We start from the raw sequence: 23782 nt of genomic DNA, 5'->3' as shown, positions 1-23782 counted from the left end.
AAATCTATTACTTAGGCAAAAATAATAAAGGATTCATAGTCAAAATATGAAAATGGAATGAAATATTGCTTAAGGCACAGCTAAATTTTTTAAAAAAGGTATCACAAAGAAAATCTGAACTTTTAGGTGGTGTATGTTAAAAAAGCTATTCGACCATCAAAGGAGCATGTTTACATGTTTGTATTGATATTTACGTTTTAAAATTTGGAAAAAAATGCATTAGAGACATTAAAGTCAGAAAGTGTTCTATAGACATCCCAAAAAGTTGTTTTGCTTCTATAGGCACTTAAATCTTCAAGTTCATTATTATATAAAGCAATTTTATTAATTTGCAAGCTTTTCTTAAAGAAATACTTTTAAGGTAAAATATTTTGATAAAAATTAAAGAAATTATGAAGATTCTGAGAAAGTCTTTTATTAAATATTCTGATTATAGACCCTTAAAATTAGCCAGAGTCTATTTGACTATCATATGGACACAAGCTCTAAACTCAAACCATATCAAAACAGGCTTCCATATAGAAAGATTAGAAACTATGTTACCCTTGAAGTTAACTTGCTTTCAAAGGCCTTCCTCTTCCTATCAAATAAAGATTTACTTCAAAGATCCATTATATAAGGTTTATCCAAGGGACATAATTTCAAGAGAAACTTGACTTTTCCATTATAATTTTTTAAAAGGCTGGGGGAGGAGGGTGTCTTCCTTTCCACAAAGAAAACTTGGTCTTCTTTTAATTCCCTACTCTGCCATTTTAGAACTAATGTCAATTACATCTCAGTTCAATTTGTAAAGTTATTACACGGTCCACTGTATGAGAGGAAACGAAATGGCTACTGAGAGGATTTAACATGGCATTCATAATGGAGCTTGATCTCTGTCAGGTTTAAAGGCTGCAAAAGAATGTTCTTTTATCAAGTTAATTTTCCATTTTAGATTGCTAGGCTAACAGTTCAGGAAAGAAAATTATTATATAAGCTAGAAGTTGAAAGAAATTTGAGAATAATATTTTAGTGGAAGAACAGATTAGATCAGTTTCAAATGGAAATGTTTCAGAGAACACATACATGTCTAATCACAAATGGAGGTTTATCTGTTTCTTTTTTGAATTCATAGGGGCCCAGATTTAAATGGGCCAGCCGCCGCCTAGTGTCTTCAGATAGCTCACACATGCGTCTTTTTGTGTAAGGAGATGGAGAGTGTGATTTTGAAGAAATTGTAGGCTGTTCGTAGTTTTTTGCATTTATGCAATATTTATTTCTCTCAGGTGACTTGGATTTTTTCTTTTGTGACCTTGGTGTTCTGGTTTGCAGTCTGCTGTGTGATTTTTCAACTGGAGCCGTATGGTGAATAAATTTATCCTAAACATAAAAAATAAAAATTCATTTGGTCAGGAGAAATATATTTTATACATATTATGACCCTTGGGTAAACCATATACATATATATATCTATATATGTAACTACAGGTAGAAAAAAACCTTAAAAAGTAATTTAAGGCACATATAATCTATCAAAGCCAACTAGATCAGTCTCTCCTATCCATGTAGATCCTGAGGGAAGTCAAATCCATATCCTCCTAAATAACTCTGTCTAGTAGTTAATAAAATATACTGTACCATACTTCTTAAGTATAACAAGTACTTTAAGAAAGTTAAAGCCCAATATTTAATCATTTGAAAAATCTAAGAAAAAAGTAAAAAAAATTATTTTTCAGTATACTAAAAAACTAATGCAAACATTGGTTTATCATTTATAATTATGTATTGAAATAATTGGCTATATAATTTAAGAGGGTTTGTTTAGTAATCTTAGCAACACACATGTCTAATTAGTTGATTATAAAATCTTTATGGAGAAAACTGTACGTTTCAGTCATACTATTATGATTACATACATTTGCACAATGTGAAAATCTGAAGAAAAGCTTTATACGTATTTTCATAAAATGTATAATTTGGATTATACAAGGTGATTAGGATTTTTTTTAAGATCTCTTCCAAACTAAAACTTTACAATTCAATGACAGATAACCATAACATCTTAATTCTGTATTTTTATAAAAGTAAAAATGTACAAAAGACACGTTACAAACTTTAATGACTAGTACTCTGTCTTCTAGTAAAACTGGCTAACACTCTAAAATTTTAAAAACAAATGATATTTCTAATTTTTTTGCGTTATTAGGATACTTTATTCAAATAGTCTCTGCCTTAAAAAAGTTGGATTACAAGTAAATAATTTAAGACCTCTTCAAGCTTTGTCTAGATTTATAAGCTTTCCAATATTAGAGAAAATGGACAGTTGAGAATCTTTGAATGTCCTCCTAACTTTATCACATTAAAAACCCACCAATCCTACCTCCCCTCTTCTCTACTTTCTCAATCCCCCTCCCTACTTGCTAAGGGTATCTATTTCTAAGTAAATAAAATACAAATGTGAAATAGGAGAAGAGTCAAATATTTTTTAAAGTAGATAAACAGGAAAGAAAATAGGAAAACAAGAAAACATATTTTCCTGATTAGAAAAATAAGTCCACAAGTTTCATACAGACCAGCAGCATCAGATTATTTCATCATCTTTCTTTCTTCTCAAGCTCTTGTTATGCTCCTGGACCTTCTCCCACCTTGTTCAATGACTTCAACATTGAATTTTTCATCCCATTTCACCCATCTCTATGACATCACACTGACTCACAGAAGCAGCATTATTAACACATGAAAAGAACCTTTGAGGTTTAATAAAATGTTCAAGCAATGAATCTTTCCAAGAACTTAGACTTAGACTTTCTATTTCTGAGCTTTAACTGTCTTTTTCTACTTCATCTTAGATTTTATCACTATACAGATCCATTGCACCCTAAACTCTGAAAACCCCTTGCTGACCAAACCTTTTCCTCAACCTACTTTTATTTTCACTGAATCTGTTACTTGTCCTCCTCATTTCCCCCAGCCCCTAGATCTCTTTCCCCCAGATCTTCATACATTTTTAGGATCTCTTACCTTTAGACCCGGATGAACCCATCATCACCTATTTCAGCAATGCTGTAAAGTTCCTTCTTGCCCACCTCTTGTTTATACCAAACTGAAAGGAACTCCATCTTCTTTTCTGATTACAGCTTTTGAATGCTGAATACCACTAGAGGAAGTTAGAAACGGTGCTGTATCTACCACAGATTCATACTTTCTAACCTAATCAATCCTTAATGCATCCTATTAATGCCCAATAAAACTTAAAATAGTGGCTGTTTCATACTGTTTTATACAAAATGGCTCCCTACATTGGCCACGAGGACAATAGCACTTGTGACAAAAGGAGACTTGAAAAGTACTAGTCTTGGGCTTCCCTGGTGGTGCCGTGGTTGGGAGTCTGCCTGCCAATGCAGGGGACACGGGTTCGAGCCCTGGTCTGGGAGGATCCCACGTGCTGCGGAGCGACTGGGCCCGTGAGCCACAATTACTGAGCCTGCGCGTCTGGAGCCTGTGCTCCGCAACAAGAGAGGCCGCGATAGTGAGAGGCCCGCGCACCGCGATGAAGAGCGGCCCCCGCTTGCCGCAGCTGGAGAAAGCCCTCGCACAGAAACTAAGACCCAACACAGCCAAAAATAAAATAAATAAATAAATAAATAAATAAAATTAAAAAAAAAAAAAAAAAAGTACTAGTCTTCTTTTACTCCAGAAAACCTTCCTGCCACATGTGAATGAGCTGAAATTAGCCTGCTAGATGATGAGAGTCTGTGGCCATCACCCCAGCTGAAATCAAGCCAAACACCAGGAATGTAAAGTCCCTCTCACACCAAGAAGTCAGCCAGCTGCCAGACATGCAAATGAAGCCCTCCTCGACCACTCAGCCCTAGCCTAGGCAGCCCAGACCAAAAGAATCACCCAGCCAATCCACACAACTGTGAGAAACATCTTATTTTAAGTTACTAAGTTACTGTGGCTTGTTACACAGCAAAAGCTACCTGATATAGATTATCAAACATATTAATAAAGTTACTAGTAATATTTAACTATTTACTAATAAGTTCTACTTTGCAGTAGGTAAAAAAGACTACATAGAAAACTAGATATATTCCAGAAAATCCCAATAATATATTTATTTTTTTCAGTCCATTCAACTGGTGGCAAAACATCAATTGTGACAAAAAATTTGAAAATAATGTGCCAAAAGGAATAAAGATCATTATAAATATTTATAAACCTAAATGATTTTAAAGAGTTTATTTCACTCACTCCTCTCTTAAAAACCAAAAATGGTTTGTCTAATTCTTAAACTGTATTTGAACCTGAAAATGCTGTTTTATAGCCATTAAAATTTTAATTGTAACTAATATCCACTTGGAAAAAAAGTGGATTTAGCATGTTCTCAAATAAGATCACATAAGATTAAAATCCTGGCTGTTACCATTCAGAATTTTAATGTAAAAGTGTATACTCTGTTGTGCCTACCAGACAATGTCTTCATCTTATATTTCATCTATGTCTTCTATATCTCAATTATCTTAATTAAAAAACTAATAACCTAACAGCCACAAAATTTATTAATTATATGTTATGTGCAGACACATATATTCTCTAATTTAATCTTTAAACCAGTCTTTTGAGGAACTTGAACCCAAATCTGTCTGATTCTCAAGAATGTTTTCTTAATAACACCAAAGCCTATTCTCTCACATCTCTGTTCAACAAAAAACAAATGACAAACATTGAAATAGCAAGTTAGCCAAAAGCTTACAGTGGAAAATGCTAGTCCAATGAAACTACTAGTGGGGTGGCAGTTCTACATTTAGTAGGGAATCTTCCACCAAGCTGTACACTTAGAATGTGTGTACTCTTCTGTGTGTATGCTACACTCCTGACAAAAAAAGAAATTTCTACCCACCCAGTAAAGGCATACCCCAGTGTGGAGAGGAAACTTCTGTGAGTCCAGAGGAAGCATTTCTGACAATTCACAAATGTGCACAGTGCATATCTCCAAACAAGTCAGTAACCCAGCTCTGCATTTGGCAAGAATGGATCATTAGATCTCTAGTAGCAGTGTTTCAGCTTGCATTTAAAAGGTAAATAATTAGGCCAAACTCTAACATACCAAATGTCTTGCTAAACAAAATAAGAAAGATCCCCTTGATAATCTTACAATTATATTTTACCTTTGTTAGCTTGTCAAGTTACCACCCTGAGCAAATTCACTCTGAAACTGATAATGCAGGAGATTAACATTCTACTTTTTCCACCATAGGTTCAGTTCTGCCCTGTTTGGGTCCTCTAGGATTTATATATTACTGGCTCATCATCACAGGATGGCCACTGTTACCTGGTCATAATGCAGTCACATATGTGTGAGTGATGCCTAGACATTATTAGATAACCTGTGGTCAGGGTAGCAAGATGATCCTGGTGACTCAGTAGGAAGTTAGATCAGAATATAATATTAGATCCAGATATCTGAGTTTACTGAAGGCAGTTTTTACAAACATAGAAAGTACTTCTTAGGCTGAAGTATCGAAGCTTCTCTTGATCTGATAACACTAGAACAGCCACCAAACTAAGCAATAGTCCCTTAAGGAATTACAGACACTCAAGAAGCTATACCCACTAACCACCTATATCCCAGCCTGAGAACCTCTGGTCCCATTTGCTAAAAAGGTATCCTTTGAACTTTAACTTCTTTAAGATTCATAGAAGCCTCCAGTTAAGTTCTCTGTGGAACTTCTTGAAACCAACATCTTTCAGGAAGCCTGATTTCTTTCCATTAAAAAAAAAAAAAGTACCATCTACCATGTATACCAAGCTTTTCACTTCCACACTTATTAACATGTAACCAAACTGCTAAATACCTATGATAATTGTTTTACTTAAACTAGAGATTGATCGAAAAAATGTGAAAAGAGTTGTAGGCAAAATAAAAGAATAATGCTTGCCAAATGCCCAGTAAATATGAACAAATAAATTAAACCATTAGATATTTTAAATAAATGATTTTAACCTGAGTGTGGCACTTCCTTGAACTTATCAGACATTCAGTAATCACTGAGGTTGTAGAAAATTCCAGCTTTGGAGCAATTCCCTGAGGAAGAAAGAGAGGGTATTAGACATTTTAATTTTTAAAAAGCTAATTATTACTGGTGAAAACACGACCTACAGTAACAAAGACTTACCAAGGTTCAGCTGCTTTATTTGTTAGTTTGAATTTCTTATTAAGGATAAAGACAACAAACGAATGTTAAATGTTATCAAGAAACAGTTTCATTGCTGATGATTCACTTACAAGTGATTATATCACTTTTATGGAAAAATTCAGATATTTTTCATTTTCAAGTATTTCCCTGTCAATTTTTTAAAGATTTTTAATAATATTAAAGTCCTAAATATATGAAAATACTTAATGGATTCTGGCTCTTTTTACTTTTACAGATTAAGATGTACTTAACTACATAATCCAGAAATACTTTGCATAGTCTCCACATGTCAAAAAAAAAAAAAATCACAGCTCGTGGGTATGCAGTTCTTGAAAACAGAAGAGAGATAAGTCTCTACCAATTCTTCCAACAGTTTTTCCCATAATGTAGCTTACATTCAGATATATGAATGAATGAATCTGGTTTCTATTTCTTGCAACATTTCAATCATCAGCTTAAACACTGTTTTGAGATAAGCAGAGACAAATAGTAAAATTCAAAGGAACAGTCAGAAAGCACCTGAGAAAATATTTGGAAGCACACAAGTTACATACTCACCAAAACACTAAAAGATACAGTATTGTCTGTGCCCAGGGCAGCTTCACTCTAATATATTGGAGGAGAGATATCTTACCCAGTCTTTGACCTACTAACTTTAAAGTTTCAAACATTACACACTACAAAAAGGTTAAATATGAGTTACCTATGAATTAAATGGATGACTGTTTTTCTGCAAACATACTTTTATTGATAATGTCCTCTATGCTTACTTGTTAGTTATCCATTGCTGCAGAGCATATTACTTAGCAGTTTAAAACATCAGTACATACTATCTCACATAGTTCCTAAAGGTCAGGAATCTGGCAGAGGCTGAACTAGTTGGTTCTGGCTTGAAATCTCTCATGAGATTGCAGTCAAGATGTTGTTTGGGCTGTAGTTTTCTGAAAGCTTGACTGAGGCTGGAGGATCTGCTTCCTGAGATTCACACAGCTGTTGGCTGGAGGACTCAGTTCTTTTCTATCTTTTAGCAAGAGAACTCAGCTCTTTATCACACAAACCTCTCCATAGGACTGCCTGAGTGTCCTCATGACATGGTAACTAGTTCTCCCGAAGCAAAGCAAGGAGGAAGACATAATCCTTTTTATAACTTATTTCAGAAGTCTAACACTGTCACTTCTGTCACATTCTATTCATTAGAGCCCCTAAGTACAGCCCATGTTCTAGGACAAAGGAAACTACCTTTTTAGCAGAGGAGCATCAAAAATTTGGGGGACATGATTTTAAACCCCACAGTTCACTCTCTGACCACAAATTAAATTCCTCTCATGTGTAAACTAAACTCATGCCCTACTGAAGAAAAAGGAAAAGGAAAAGGAAAAGGAAAGGAAAAGGGAAAAGTCTCATCCTTTTATAACTTCAGCTTGAAATCCAGGATATTGGCATCTAAATCAAATTGTTATTCAGCTGTCTCAGGTATGGTTCTTTAAATACAGTTTCCAGGATACGGTTCCTCACAATTAGAAGACCTATGAACTAAAGAAGCAAGTTATGTGCCCCACATATATTCAAGGTACACATGTGCAGCAGGCAGAGGATAATCACTATAGACATTCCTATTCAAAAAAAGAGAATACAAGAGGCAAATAGAAATCACTGGTCCACAGCAATTCTGAAATCAGCCAGGAAAATGTTAGAAGTTTCCCACTTAGAAGTGTAGTCCTATTTCTGCTCAGAAATAACTATCCATAGTTTTTGGCTTCACTCTCTGGGCTCTTGCTTCCATCCTTTGAATTATCATTCCTTTGCAACAAGAGGTAGACAATGTTTAGAGCTATACAGTGTTCTGAGCTTGGGTCCTGTCAATAGAATTTTGGGGGTCCAAAAGCCTTTTCATTTTGTAAGGTCTCTCTCAATTTCAGACCACGCTGGTGGTGCTTGTGCCAATATAATGCTCTTAAAAATTTATTTGGTTCTCATGTGAACATAATTGGAGTTCACTTCCTTAGACAAAAGCCACACCCACCTATACAGGGCTTCTGCTGGTCTTCAATCATCTTCAAGAACATATGTTGAAGCAGCATTATTTACAACTGCCAAGATATGGAAGCAACCTAAGGGTCCATCAACAGATGAATGGATAAAAAACATGTGGTATATACATATATATATACACACACACAATACACTACTACTCAGCCATAAAAAAGAACAAAACTTTGCTATTAGCAGCAACATGGGTGGACTTGTAGGGCATTATGCTAAGTGAAATAAGTCAGACAGAGAAAGACAAATATTGTATGATATCACTTATATGTGGAATCTAAAAAAATACAACAAACTAGTGAATATAACAAAAAAGAAGCAGACTCACAGATACAGAGAATAAACTAGTGGTTACCACGGAAAGGGGGGAGGGCCAATATAGGGGTGGGGAAGTGGGAAGTACAAACTACTAGGTGTAAGATAGGCTCAAGGATGTATTATACAACACGGGGAATATACCCAATATTTTGTAATAACTATAAGTGGAAAGTAACCTTTAAAAATGTGATAAAATTCGACATCTTTTTATGATAAAAACTCTGCCAGAAAGTGGGCATAGAGGGAACATACCTCGACATAATAAAGGTCATATATGACAAACCCACAGCTAACATCATCCTCAACGGTGAAAAGGAATGCTGAAAGCATTCCCCCTAAGATCAGGAATAAAACAAGGATGCCCACTCTCATCACTTTCATTCAACATAGTTTTGGAAGTCCTAGCCACAGCAATCAGAGAAGAAAAACAAATAAAAGGAATCCAAATTGGAAGGAAGAAGTAAAACTCTCACTATTGGCAGATAACATGATACTATACATAGAAAATCTTAAAGACACACGAGAAAACTACTAGAGCCCATCAATAAATTTGGTAAAGTTGCAGGATACAAAATTAATATACAAAAATCTGATGCATTTCTATACATGAACAACAAACTATCAGAGACGGAAATTAAGGAACCAATCCCATTTACCATTGCGTCAAAAAGAATAAAACACCTAGGAATAAAACCTACCTAAGGAGGCAAAAGACCTGTACTCTGAAAACTATAAAACACTCTTGAAAGAAATTGAAGACAACACCAACAGATGGAAATATATACCATGTTCTTGGATTGGAAGAATCAATATTGCTAAAATGACCATACTACCAAGGCAATCTACAGATTCGATGCAATCCCTATCAAATTACCATTGGCATTTTTCACAGAACTATAACAAATAATTTTAAAATTTGTATGGAAACACAAAAGACCCAGAATAACCAAAACAATCTTGAGAAAGAAGAATGGAGCTGGAGGAATCACACTCTCTGACTTCTGACTATCCTACAAAGCTACAGTAATCAGTACAGTGTGATACTGGCATAAAAACAGACATATAGATCAATGGAACAGGATAGAAAGCCCAGAAATAAACCCATGCACTCAAGGTCAATTAATCTATGACAAAGGAGGCAAAAATATACAATGGAGAAAAGAGTGTCTTCAATAAGTGGTGCTAGGAAAAATGGACAGCTACATGTAAAAGAATGAAATTATAACATTCTCTAACACCATATACAAAAATAAACTCAAAATGGATTAAAGACCTAAATGTAAGACCAGATACTATAAAACTCCTATAGGAAAAACATAGGCAGAACACTCTTACATAAATCACAGCAATTATTTTTTTGGATCCATCTCCTAGACTAATGGAAATAAAGGCAAAAAAAAAACAAATGGGACCCAATTAAACTTAAAAGCTTTTGTATGGCAAAGGAAACCATAAACAAATGAAAAGACAATGTACAGAATGGGACAAAACATTTGCAAACAATGTGACCAACAAGGGCTCATACAGCTCAATATAGCTCAATATCAAAAAACAAACAACCCACTCAAAAAATTGGCATAAGATCTAAACAGACTTAAACTGCCATCTGTATGTCATCCAAAGATGACACAGATGGCCATCAGGCACATGAAAATATGCTCAACATCACTAATTATTAAAGAAATGCAAATCAAAACTACAATGAGGTATCACCTCACACTGGTCAGAACTCCCAAATTAGGAGTTTGGGATTAGCAGATACACACTACTATACATATAATAGATAAACAACAAGGTCCTACTGTATAGTACACGGAACCTATAATAATCTATAATGGAAAAGACTCTGAAATAGATATATATATATATATATATATATATGTAGATATATAACTAAATCACATTGCTGTACACCTGAAACTAACACAACACTGTAAATCAACTATACTTCAATTATAAAAGTTGTATGAAAATTTTTTAAAATAAAAAATTTTTTTTAATGTAAAAAATAAAGTAAAAGAAAACCTATGTTTAATTAAATTATTTTCTGAGGCAACGTCTTGGATCTTTTGGAGATTTTAATAATGGATTTTACAGTCACACCCTTGGTTTCACCATCAGACCAAAATTTCCTGAACATACCCTAGAATGATTTTTGCTCATAAGTCATTCTTTAATTTCAACATTATGTGCCATTGGGGAAGGCTGAGAATCCTCAAAAACAGTAAGTTCCAACTCCTTTTTGTGTTATTAACAGGCTTTCCTTTTGTTTCCCTCTCCTCTTATATTTTGCTATAAGCAGCAAAAAGAAACCAGACAGCCCCTCTAATACTCTGTCTGAAAGTCTCCTTACAAAGACCACCCGTTTCATCAGGTATTTTTTTCTATATCCCACATTCCAGCTAAACTTTACACCATTACATAACAAGGGCTCCTTTCTCCCCTAATTTCCAATAACATTTGCCTCATTTTCCTCCAAACACTCATCTGACAGTTTCTTCAAGGCTCTTCAAGCTTTCATACGCACTCCAGCAAAGCTGTCCCAGCTTCTGCCCTCTCCAGAGGCTTGAGTGTCCTCACACATGGCAGTTGGCTTCCCCAGGAGTGAGTGATATAAGAGTGAGAGCAAGGAGGAAGCCACAGTGCATTTAATGACCTGGTCTCAAAAGTCTAAAACTGTCACTTCACCACAGTGTATCTGTTAGAGTCACTAAGTAGACTCCATACTTAAGAAACTCTGCCTTTGGAAGAGAGGAGTGTCAAATCATCTGTGGACATATTTTATAAGTACCACAGCCTGGACTGCAACTTATCACTTTACCCCTCCCCATATATTGCTGGTCATATAGTAAATACTCAGAGTTTTAGCCATTATTTTTAGATCTTTCAAAACCCATGTGTATCAATTGGGGTTTCAGGGAAACAGAACTAACAGAATATATACACAGAGAGATATTTATTTTAAGGAATTGGTACATGCAATTGTGAGAGTGACAAGTCCAAAATCCACAGGGAAAGCTGGCAGGCTGGAAACTCAGGCAAAGTTGATACTGTAGTCTTGAGTGTGAAATACGTAAGCAAGCCAGCAGGCTGGAAACTCAGGATTTCTACATTACGGTCTTGAGGCAGAATTCCTTATTCTTTTGGAAACTTCAGTTTTTGCTCTTCAGGTCTTCAATTAATTGGATGAGGTCTACCTACATTATCAAGGGTAATCTCCTACACTTAAAGTCAAGTGATTGTAAACATTAGTCAAATCTACACAATACCTTCACAGTAACATCTAGCCACAACCTAACCAAAATAAATTTAATCATCACACATCGGAAATGTCAGTTTCCTCTATGAAGTCTACAATAAGGTGCAATTCATTCAATTCAATCAAGAGTCATTTAAGTACATACAAAGATCTGTGCTAAGAGGTAAGATCCAAGATGAGAAAGTCACAGATTTTGATTAACATCACTGCCACAAACAACAGCCCCGTGTCATGACCTCCACGGCCATCATCGTATCACTAACATTTACTGATCATTCTCTATGTGTCAGGTACTAAAATAACCATTTACAAGTTTTCATTAATCCACCAAACAACGTTATCTCCATAGTATAGTGATAGTAGTAGCCTGTGATAGTGCCAGGATTTAACCCCAGATGTGACTTGAATCCTTGCCACAGTGATGGGTTCAGGAAGACAGCCTAAGACTCAGATGTCTATGCAGAATCATCTGAATTCTGAGGAAGGGTGCATTGTTGCCTGCCAGGACAGCAAACTACTGATTGGAGTGTGTTGTCCACTCACATTTAAATACAATAACTGATATGATTGAATTTACAACTGCTATTTTGCTGTTCAATTTATATATATGCCATGTCTTTTTATTCTTGTATTCATTCTAGTGGTCTCATCTGAGTATGCATAGCTTAGTGGTCATCCAATGAACCTGTAAGGGTTTCACTCTTTGTTGATTATCTGTGTGTGGGTTGGGGAATGCACTCAAAGGTACAGCAGGTCTCTAGTCTCCTTTGGCTTTCACTTTTTGCTGGACTCCCAACTGTCTCCCCTGAACGTGCATAGTTTCAGTCGGCCAGGAATGAGTGGAAAGCTCATCTCAGCCCTTTTATTGCTCCCTTACTTCCAGGGTCTCCTGTCAACTTTCTGGCAGGTGTGCTGCTCACTCTGATTGGAACTGCAATCGGCCTAGCAAAGCTGTGGGTTTTTCTCATGTGCTTCTAACTGAATCCACCACATTTAGCTGGCAAAGACACAATATTTGCCCCTATGATTGTGACACCAATTCCAATGTGTGGGTTTTCCAACACCACCAAGAAAAGTCTCTGTGACACCATTTGGGCGTCCTGCAATTTAACTCAGCTCTGACACTACCTGGAGATAGTGTCAGATCCCACAGGTTAAGGGCTCAGTTCCACAAGACTGCTCCTATCTGACTTCAGATGCTAATCACAAGTCCAGGTTGTCACTCACAGGCTACAAGTAAGAGGTTCCCACGACCCACTCCTTGGGTTTGATCAATTTGCTACAGCTGCTCAAAGAACTCAGGAGACAGTTTACTTACTTTACCAGTTTATATAAAAGGATATGATGACATCCAGATGGAAGGGATGTCTAGGGTGAGATATGTGGGAAGCGGGAGAAGTTTCTGTGCCCTCACCAGGTGAGCCACTCTCCCAGTACCTCCACGTGTTCACCAACATGGAAGCTCTCCAAACCCCATCCTTTGGGTTTTATAGCCGCTTCATTACACAGAAGTGACATTAAGTCACTGGCCATTAGTGACTGAACTCAATCTCCAGCCCCTCTACTTCTCAGGGGTGGGGCTGAAAGTTCCAACCCTCTAATCACCTGGTTGGTTCCCCTGGCATCAAGCCCCCATCCTTAGGTTCCCAAGGAGCTTTCCAAAAGTCTCCTCATTAACATAAGAAAAGACACCTTTATAGCTCTTAAACACAGGAAATTCCAAAGGTTTTATGAGCTCTGTGCCAAGAATGGGGCAAGAAGACCAAATGTATGTTTCTTATTACAAATCACAGTATCACTGCCCAAAATTGATTCTGACCTCTCTCGTAGCAAAGCTACTAATTTTTGCAACTTGCCCCAGGCTTAGTGAAGCTACAATTCTCACTGGCTATGCAGGGTATGAGAGTTGTCCTAGGCAAGATGACTACATACTTCTGCCATTTTTACCCAAAGTTTTAGCAGCTATTCAAGCACGGATACTTCTTAATTTGTCTTAATTGTCTTAACTGCCGATCAGTTGCCAGTGCCCTAAAACTGCAGCTTGTGACAATTTTGTCCAGTTTTATACTTGTGTGGAGAGAGTAATTGACAGCCCCTTCACACCATCATCACCAGAAGTCTCACTTTTTATATTGTTAAAAACAACAGGCCCAAAATTGAGTTGCTTACGCTAAGCCCCATGTCACCAAACAGATTTAAATTAATTACAGTTTCGGCTTTCCCAGAAATGGAATTTTAAACCAGTCAATCAGGAATTGCCTGATTAGCACTCACTAGGTAATCCATCTGATTAGACCCTCTGCCATCCCCTAAATGAAAGGAACCTTGCAATAATCAACACACTTTTTGGCCTAGTATAATTTCCTTGTTCCTGCTCCCTTCTGGATATAAAAATCTTTCATTTTGCACAGCTCCTTGGAGTTTCTTTCTATCTGCTAGATTGGATGCTGCTTGAATCAAATCAATTTTTGCTCAAATAAGCTCAAAATTTTTATTATGTCCCAATTTATCTTTTAACAATATATATAGACTTTTTGCCTTAGTAATCCAAACTTTTTTGATATATGTGACAGTAACTCAAATTCAGTAAAGAAAAATACCTGTTAATGGTCCATATTCTTACGTTTATATTGCCAATTTGGTGTAATACAGCATTTTAAATTACTTTTTAAAAAACTTTAATTTTAAAATCAGATTTTTTTTCATTGCAGGCTTCTAGAAAGTCCCTGAAACATTCTTGGAAGACTTTTTGGGCTAATGGACACTGAAAATATTCCAAAGGAGGTATATTTTAATAGATTTGCTAGTCAACTTTTATACTTTCAGCAAGCTGAAATTTGCTATTTCCTATAGGAAATACAGGAAAAGTTACTTAATTCACCATATTGGCTCATGTAGCACCCCAATTTCCTTACTGCTCTAATATCTCCTAAAGTTAGTGAAAAATATTTGTCCAAATAATTTCAACCTAGACAACTTTCACTTTTTTCTTCTTTGAAACAGCAGGGGCTTCACTCAGTCTCTCTAGGCAGAAGGCATTTTCAGGAATAAAAATATTATTAATTATCCAATAAAACTGAAGAAGTTGCAGGAAAAGATGAGAGTTGGCTATCACTTAATGCAGCTTTCACTTTTAGGTGTATGAATACGTATTTCCATTACATGAACATATAATAATTATTCTATCCAAACTCCTACTAATGGACATTTCAATTATTTCCATTTTTCATTATTATGAACAATGCTACAAACAAACATTCCTAAGAAGGCTCTTAGTATGCCAGACAGAATACATCTTAAAGCTATATACCTAGAAGGTCATAGGCTATGAGAATCTTGGCCTTCACTACATAATCCTGGATTGTGGTTGTTCCAATTTACATGACACAGCAACATATACAAGCTTCCATTTTTCCATGCTTTTGACATTTGTCAGATTTATTAAATTTTACCAATCTTATGGCTATAAAAATGAAATCATATGATTGTTTTAATCTGAATTTTCCTAAATGCTAATGGGATTGCGCATGTTTTCAAATATTTATTGGCCATTCTTTTGGGAGAAAAATAAAGAGAAGAGAGACAAAGACATAGGGACAGTGGGGAGGGGAGGAAAGGGGGAGGAGAAGAGGAGAGAAATCTGAAGAATATAAGGCAAAATAATGCTTGTTAATTTTGGAAGGTAGATGCATGCATTTTGGTAAAGTATTTTCATTTAGATTTCAGTATGTTTAAAATAACATCATAATTTCATAAAGCAATTATGTTTTAAACTAAATTAAACTTTGAATTAGGTCTTCACATATCAGATATTGAGGGCTATGTGGTGGTTTTTGACAATGATCCTGCATCACGATTTGATTCAGAAAATAGTAAGCACTTACGCGAAGGCAAGAAATCCTCCTCATGGTAACCTGGCGGTTTGAGTCATGGTGTCCAGAAATTTGATTTGGACCCGGGAACATGAAATCTCGTGTATTCTCATCATATGTAGACAGTGTTTCACCCACTAGAAGAAAGATATCCTATGATTCAAATTATAACAAAATATGCTATTTAGAAACAATATCATCAAGTACAAATATAGAATGCCTGATGCCTTAATGAAATACCTGCTTCAGGGTCATGGACTTAATTTTTTTTCTATGAAAGGGAAATTAAAATAAAGTTATGTTAAACGAATTAACATATTTCCTTATTCAGAAATGTCATACATACTACTAATTCTCCCTCCCCCTTTTGTAGAAAGGGGATGTTCATGTAAACTTTTTAAGTACATATGAGTTCCTAGAAAAGAAAATCCTTTTAAACATATCAAACTGACATAACATTTATACATATAAAACTTAATTACCATCTCCAGAATTTTTTTTCCTATCTTCCATTCTTTTCTACCTGCCATTATGAGATATTAGGTTACATATTGAAAAAAATATAGACATTTTATAGAATTTGTGGTTACCGGAATTAGGTATATATGTGATATTCAAAAATTTTAGACTACTAGCTTTCAACAAAATATAGTTCCCTATTTCTCACATAAAATAAGGATTTAAGATAGAGTCTTCTATAATCATAGAAATCAATAATAAAAATAAAACTATCCTTCAGATTTTAACTCTACCTACTGCAGGGATCTGTACTGTTTATTAAACAGGTACAGTTTTAATTCCCCTACATTCCCAATAACAGTCAATACACAAAAACAAAGATAATGAACTACTTTATCAGCAAAAGCATATTGGTTTAGAAAAATCACAAAAACTTAAAGAAGTTAATTTTTATGAATGTCACAAAATATACTAGGATCATATCGGGTTATTTCCCACTATAAATTATGACTATTCAATTTTAGAACAATATGTTCAAGTATAATTTATGTCAATCTTTCTGTATATATTATTTTGGCCTACTGACATTTTACACATAGTAGACCAATGCTAGACACTCAACATTGCTCTTAATTTGGGAAGAAGGGGAAAAGATGAGATTTTTTAAAAAGCATTTCATTGAAATGAGTTCAGATGTCAATTACCTTATCAAAATACAATACAGTACCTGGTGGAACTAGCTGAATCAACTCAAACAATGCTGTATCATCTGAAAGTTTAAAGAAAAATTTCCTTAAATAAACAAATTTATAATAAACAATAACTAATTACCACAGAAGTACCTAAAAGCCAAAGTAATTGCTCAGTAGACTACATATATGTTTATATCTTAGTATACTGTGTATATTTTTTGGTTGCTATGTATCTTATGGATTTATTAATCTCTGGTAGAAATTAATCTTTATAGGTTTTTTTCTGATTTTTTTAAGACCTTATTTTTTTAGAGCAGTTTTATTTACGTTGACAACAAAATTGAGAGGGAGGTACGGAGATTTCCCTTATATCCCCTGCCTTCCAAAACATGCATAGCCTCCCCACTATCAACATCATTCACAGGAATGGTACATTTTTTCCCAAGGATGAACCTACACTGACAAATCATAATCACCCAAAGTCCACAGTTTACCTTAGGGTTCACTCTTGGTGATGTACATTCTGTGGGTTTAGACGAATGTATAATGACATTATCCATCTTTATAATATCATATAAAGTATTTTCACTGCCCTGCTCCTCTGCTCTCTGGTTATTTATCTCTCTCCTCCCTACAACCCACCCTCTGCCCACCACAACCACTGTCTTTTTATTGTCTCCATAGTTTTGCCTTCTCCAGAATATCATATACTTGAAATCATACAGTATATAGCCTTTTCAGATTGGCTTCTTTCACTCAGTAATATGCATTTAAAGTTCCTCCATGTGTTTTTATGGCTTGATAGCTCATTTCTTTTTAGTGCTGAATAATATTCCATTGTCTGGTTATTCCACAGTTTATTTATCCATTTACCTACTGAAAGACATTGGTTGCTTCCAAGTTTTGGCAATTATGAACAGAGCTGCTATAAACATCCATGTGCAGGTTTTTGTGTAGACATAAATTTTCAACTCTTTGCATAAATACCAAAGAGCAGTATTGCTGGATCGTATGGAAAGAGTATGTTCAGTTTTGGAAGAAACTGCCAAACTGTCTTCCAAAGCGGCCGTGCCATTTGGCATTCCCGCCAGCAATAAGTGAGAGTTCCTGTTGCTCTGCATCCTCACCAGCATTTGATTCTGTCACTGCTCCAGATTGTGGCAATTCTAGGAATGTACAGGTATCTCGTTTTAATTTGCGTTTCCCTAGTGACATATGATGTGAAGTATCTTTTCATGTGCTTATCTGCCATCTGTATATCTTCTTTGGTGAGGTGTCTGTTAAGGTCTTTAGCCCATTTTTTAAAAGGGCTGTTTGTTTTCTTATGGTTGAATTTTAAGAGTTCTTTTCATGTTTTAGATAATAGTCCTTTATCAGATGTGATTTTGCAAATACTTTTTTTCCAACCTGTGGCTGGTCTTCTAATTCTCTTGATTTTGTCTTTCACAGAGCAAAAGTTTTTAACTTAACTGCAATCCAGCTTATCAATTATTTTTTTCATAGTTTCTTTCAAAGACGACACTATGGTGTCTTTGGTGTTGTATCGAAAAAGGCATCACCATACCCAAGATCATCTAGGTTTTCTCCTATGCTATCTTCTAGGAGTTTTACAGTTTTGCATTTTCCAGTTAGGTCTATGATCCATTTAGAGTTAATTTTTGTGAAGGGTGTATGGTCTGTATCTGGATTCACTTTTTTTTTTTTTTTTGCATGTGGATGTACAATTGTTCTAGCACCATTTACTGAAGAAACTATCTTTGTTCCATTGTATTGCCTTTGCTCCTTTGTCAAAGATCAGTTGACTATATTTATAGAGGTATATTTCTGGGCTCTCTGTATATTTTTATAAAAATAAATGATGTCTATTTCTTAAGCAGAGTGGTGAGTACAGCTAGGTAGATTACATAACTCACACTTTTAATATGTCTGAAGTACTTTATAATAAATTTTTAAAATAAAAATAAAATATAAATTATGCCCTTTCTACCTTCTAAGAACCCATGAATATAATCTTTTTCTTTCTTTAAATTCTGCTATTTTCATCCAAGGGAAATCTCAGTCATTTAACCCAATACTTATATGTCCAATTTTTGAAGAAATATTAAATATTCCTTGTAGCTTATCATTCGGGGCTGTAATAAGAAAAAAAAAAACTGATAACAGTCCTATTCCTCAAGCACCTGACATTGTGTTGAAAAGGCAAACATTAAATGAAATAAAGACACAAATAAATATATAATTATAAACTACAAGTACAATAAAGACATTCAGGTAGTGCTATAAGAGAGTATAACAAGATAATCTTGTCAGGGAGTCAGTGAAGGCTCTTCAGGACTTGACCCATAGCATGAATAGGTGTAAACTAGGAGTTGGGGAGGGGGGGAAACTAGAAGTTTTCAAGCAGGAGGAACAGGATGTATGAAGGCTCTAAATGGAACATAGCAGGGTAATCTGAGAGATTAGAAGGTTCAAAAACAAACCTCCTGCTAAAATCGACTTGAAAAGGTAGATAACTAAAAAATCTGCTTGAAGGCAGGAGAAACCTAACAAGGTAGTAAAAAAATTACAAGTCTGAAACTCAGTATATGAAGTAAACACAGGACTTCTCTGGTGACGGAGTGGTTAAGAATCTGCGTGCCAATGCAGGGGACATGGGTTCGATCCCTGGTCTGGGATGATCCCAAATGCCATGGGGCAACTAAGCCCATGCGCCACAACTACTGAGCCCGCGTACCGCAACTACTGAAGCCCCCGCACTCTAGGGCCCACATGCCACAACTACTGAGCCTGTGTGCTGCAACTACTGAAGCCCGTGTGCCCAGAGCCCATGCTCTGCAACAAGAGAAGCCACTGCAATGAGAAGCCCGCACACCACAATGAAGAGTAGCCCGTGCACCACAATGAAGAGTAGCCCCCGCTCGCCACAACTAGAGAAAGCCCACGTGCAGCAATGAAGACCAAATGCAGCCAAAAAAATATATATATATAATTTAAAAAAAATTATCTGTATTATTTAAAAAGAAAGAAGTAAACACAGAGAGATAAGCCTGGTATTTGAGGTTACTTTTCCTTTTGGGTATCTGACAGTTCTGACAGAGGTAGCTAAGAGGCTAAGAAGCTGAGTATAGCTTTTGATAAGCTCATACAAAAATTGGAGTATCATGACCTTGGGAAGAGATGAGAAGGGAGGTCTGCAGGTAAGAGAAAATGGCCTGATAAAATGGCTAGGCTATAGGACTGAATCTTGAAAAGGTAAACCAATTCAAAAAGACACATGCACCCCAATGTTCATTACAGCACTACTTACAATAGCCAGGACATGGAAGCAACCTAAATATCCAGTGACAGAGGAACGGATAAAGAAAATGTGGTACATATATACAATGGAATATTAGCCATAAAAAGGAATGAAATTGGGTCATTTGTAGAGACATGGATGGACCTAGAGACTGTCATAGAGAGTGAAGTAAGTCAGAAATAGAAAAACAAATATCATATATTAATGCATATATGTGGAATCTGAAAAAATTGGTATAGACAATCTTATTTACAAAGCAGAAATAGAGACACAGACGTAGAGAACAAATATATGGATACCAAGGGAGAAAGGGGGATGTGGGATGAATTGGGAGATTGGGATTGACATATATACACTATTGACACTATGTATAAAATAGATAACTAATACGAACCTACTGTATAGCACAGGGAACTCTACTCAGTGCTCTATGGTGACCTGAGAAGGAAATCCAAAACAGAGGGGAAATATGTATACATATAGCTGATTCACTTTGCTCTACAGTATAAACTAACACAATATTGTAAAGCAACTATACTCTAATAAAAAAAAAAGCTAAAAAAAAGAGAGTAAAGAGTAAACTAAAAATAGATAACCAATGTTATACACTGAATATCTGTATCCCCTCAAAATTCATATGTGGAAATCATAACCCCCAATGTGATATTTAGAGTTAGGGCTTTGGGGAGGTTATTAGGGCAAAGCTTTCATTAAAGAGATTAGTGCCCATTAGTGTCACTGGTGCCCAAAAGACCCCAGAGAACTTCCTTGCCCTTTCTGCCACATGAGGACACAGAGAGAAAATGGCATTCTATGAACAGAAAGGGGACCCTCACCAGACACCAAACCTGCTGGCTCCTTGATCTGGGATTTCCCAGCCTTCAGAAGTATGAGAAATAAACTTCTATTATTTATAAGCCACCCAGTCTATGGTATTTTGTTATACCAGCCCAAATGGACTAATAAGACAGCCAACTAAGAACTTAGGCTTAAATCTGAATCATCCCAAATCCTGTCTAAATTAAGTTGATCCAGAATTGCTAGTGCCCTCTAGAAACAATCATAAATCTTGTCTGAAGGAAAATATCTTCATCTAAGGTTTCAAATTATTTCTAAAATTCTTACATACAAAATCTGACATTTAATGAAAATCGACCAGGTATATAGGAAAAAAAGACCATTGGAATCAAAACACAAGAGAAATACAGGAAATAAAAACAGATCAACAAGAGATCCAGAAAAATTAGTTATCAGACTGCAACTTAAAATATGCTTAATATGCTCAAGAAAATAAAATATAAGATTGAGAATGTCAGCAGAGAACTAGAAACTGTTACAAAGAACCAAGTGGAAATTTTTTAGCTAAAAAATAACCAAAAATTAACCACAACAAACAGATTTACCAGCATATTACAAATGACCCAAGAGAGAATTATGGAATTGGAAGACAAAAATAAATATCTTGAGAGAGGCACAGAAAGCCCAAAGGTTGGAGTAACAAAAAAAAGAAAAAAAAAAAGGATAGAGTAAGAGGATCTAACAATGTGCAATTGGATTTGTAAAAGGAGAGAAGAGAAAAGGGCAAAAGAAATATCTGAAAAGTTAATATCTCAGAATTTATCTGAAGAAAGATACCAAGATACAAACATCAAGCAGGACAAATTTTTAAAACACACACACACACAGAGTTGGGCACATCAAAGTTAAACTACAGAAAAACAAAGACATAAGAGAATATGCTAAAAGAAGCCAGCAGAAAATGACAAAATAGCTTCAAAGAAGTTAACAATAAAATTAACAGATGATTTCTCAACAGAAACTAAGGGAGCAAAAAGACAATGGAATAGTATTTTCTAAGGGCTGGAAGACAGTCATACCAATATTCAGCAAAAATATACTTCAAAAAAGGAAAAATAAAGACATTTTCAGATAAATAAAAATCAAGATATCAATCATCAAAAGACTGTAAGAAAGGAATTATGAAAGGATATTCTTCAGAAAGACACAATAAACTGAGAAGCTCAAAAAATGAAAGGAAATAAAGAGCAACCAAAAAGGCAAAATACAGTTGTAAAGTGAAATGAATGATGCCTATACAATAATAGCAATAATATTCTCTGTAGTCTCATTGCACACTAAGTTAAAATGCATAACAAAAAATAACACATAATCTAGAAGTTAAGTAGTTGTAGGTTCTTCACTGTCCTAGAAGAGGTTAAAATAAAAATATGTACACAACTCTGAAAACTCAAGCATGCATGCTGTAATCTCTATACTAACCACTAAAAAAACAAAATAGCTAAAGAACATGTACCCTCAAGCTAATAAAAGTGTAGAAATGAAAAAGCAAAAAATAGTTAATTCAAAGAAAAGTAGAGGACTTCCCTGGTGGTCCAGTGGCTAAGACGCCGTGCTCGGGTTCTTTCCCTAGTCAGGGAACTAAATCCCACATGCTGCAACTAAGAGTTTGCATGTCACAACTGAAGATCCCGCATGCTGCAACTAAGGATCACAAGTGCCACAACTAAGACCTAGCGCGGCCAAATAAATAAATAAATATTTTTTAAAAACTATTAAAAAAAAAACAAAGAAAAATAGAAAAAGAAAAGCACTAATATTCAACAATCCAAACAAATAAAAAGTAGATATCAATATGGTAGATTTACACCAAAATATATCAGTAAAAACATTTTTTTAATTTAACATTTTTAGATAATGAGGATTCACAACAAATTGTCAGAATACGGAGATCCCATATACCCTTTATCCAGCTTCCCCCAGTGGTAACACCTTGCAAAACTATAATAAAATATATCACAACCACTGTGACACTGATACAATCTACTTATTTTATCCAGATTAAAAGTTTTAATTTTACTCATTTGTATGTGAATGTGTATGCCTATATTTAGTTCTATACACTTTTACCAGGTGTGTAGGTTTGTGTATTCACCACCACAGCCAGGATACAGAATAGCTCCACCACCACATAATCTCTTATGTTGCCCTTTTGTAACCACATCTATCTCCCTCCCCAACCCATCCCTAATCCCTGATAACCACTAATCCCTATAATTATATCATGCATTTTTAGAAATACTCTAAATGGTCCAATTAAAAGACAGATTAGATTAAAACAAAACAAAACAAAACAAAAACCTCTCTCCAAGTACCACTCATAAGATACATGTAAAATGTTAAGAATACAGGAAAACAGAAAACAAAAATATAGACAAATATATAACATGTGACAACTAAAAGAAAGCTGGTTTGGCTATACTATAAAAGATAAAGTCATCATTAAAGCAAAGGCATCAAAATAATAAAAGGTTCAATTCACCAGTTGATAAATGCCTGGCAAGACTGGTCAAGAGAAAAGACACACATTACTAGTATCAGGAATGAAAAGAAAGACATAGAGATATTTTAAAATCTTAAGGCATTACAAATAATTTCATGCTACAAATGTATTGAATGTGTCTTATCTGAATCACTGTCAAACAAAATATGATTAAACAATTATAGAACAATTGGGGAAATGTGAACTGAGTGGATATTTGACGATACTAAGAAACTGTTAATTTTTAGGTGTTCCTTTATTTTAGATATCCATATCTATAAATGAAAGGATATATGATATCTGAGATTTACTTCAAAATAAT

General features: G+C 35.2%; 1 protein-coding gene across 8 annotated transcripts in view; it reads right to left on the bottom strand.

Annotated features, from left to right (window-relative positions):
- Window positions 1-23782, bottom strand: part of SPATA6 (spermatogenesis associated 6) — a 154529-nt gene that overhangs the window by 86742 nt on the left and 44005 nt on the right. For 3 of the 8 annotated variants that reach the window (XM_082371218.1, XM_082371215.1, XM_082371216.1), the window contains 4 exons: window positions 16835-16899; window positions 15684-15824; window positions 5987-6067; window positions 1066-1359 (listed from right to left, as the gene is read on the bottom strand). In XM_082371218.1, the coding sequence (XP_082227344.1) occupies window positions 1066-1359; window positions 5987-6067; window positions 15684-15824; window positions 16835-16899 (581 nt within the window). Of the gene's footprint in view, window positions 1-1065; window positions 1360-3000; window positions 3317-5986; window positions 6068-15683; window positions 15825-16834; window positions 16923-20514; window positions 20539-23782 lie in introns of those variants that run through there. The other 5 variants (XM_082371217.1, XM_082371214.1, XM_082371219.1 and 2 more) reach the window with 4 other exon arrangements.

Source organism: Balaenoptera borealis, assembly GCF_965194805.1.
Source record: "Balaenoptera borealis genome assembly, chromosome: 1".
NCBI classification, from domain to species: Eukaryota; Metazoa; Chordata; class Mammalia; order Artiodactyla; family Balaenopteridae; genus Balaenoptera; species Balaenoptera borealis.
This window is presented reverse-complemented; position numbering and strand designations above follow the sequence as displayed.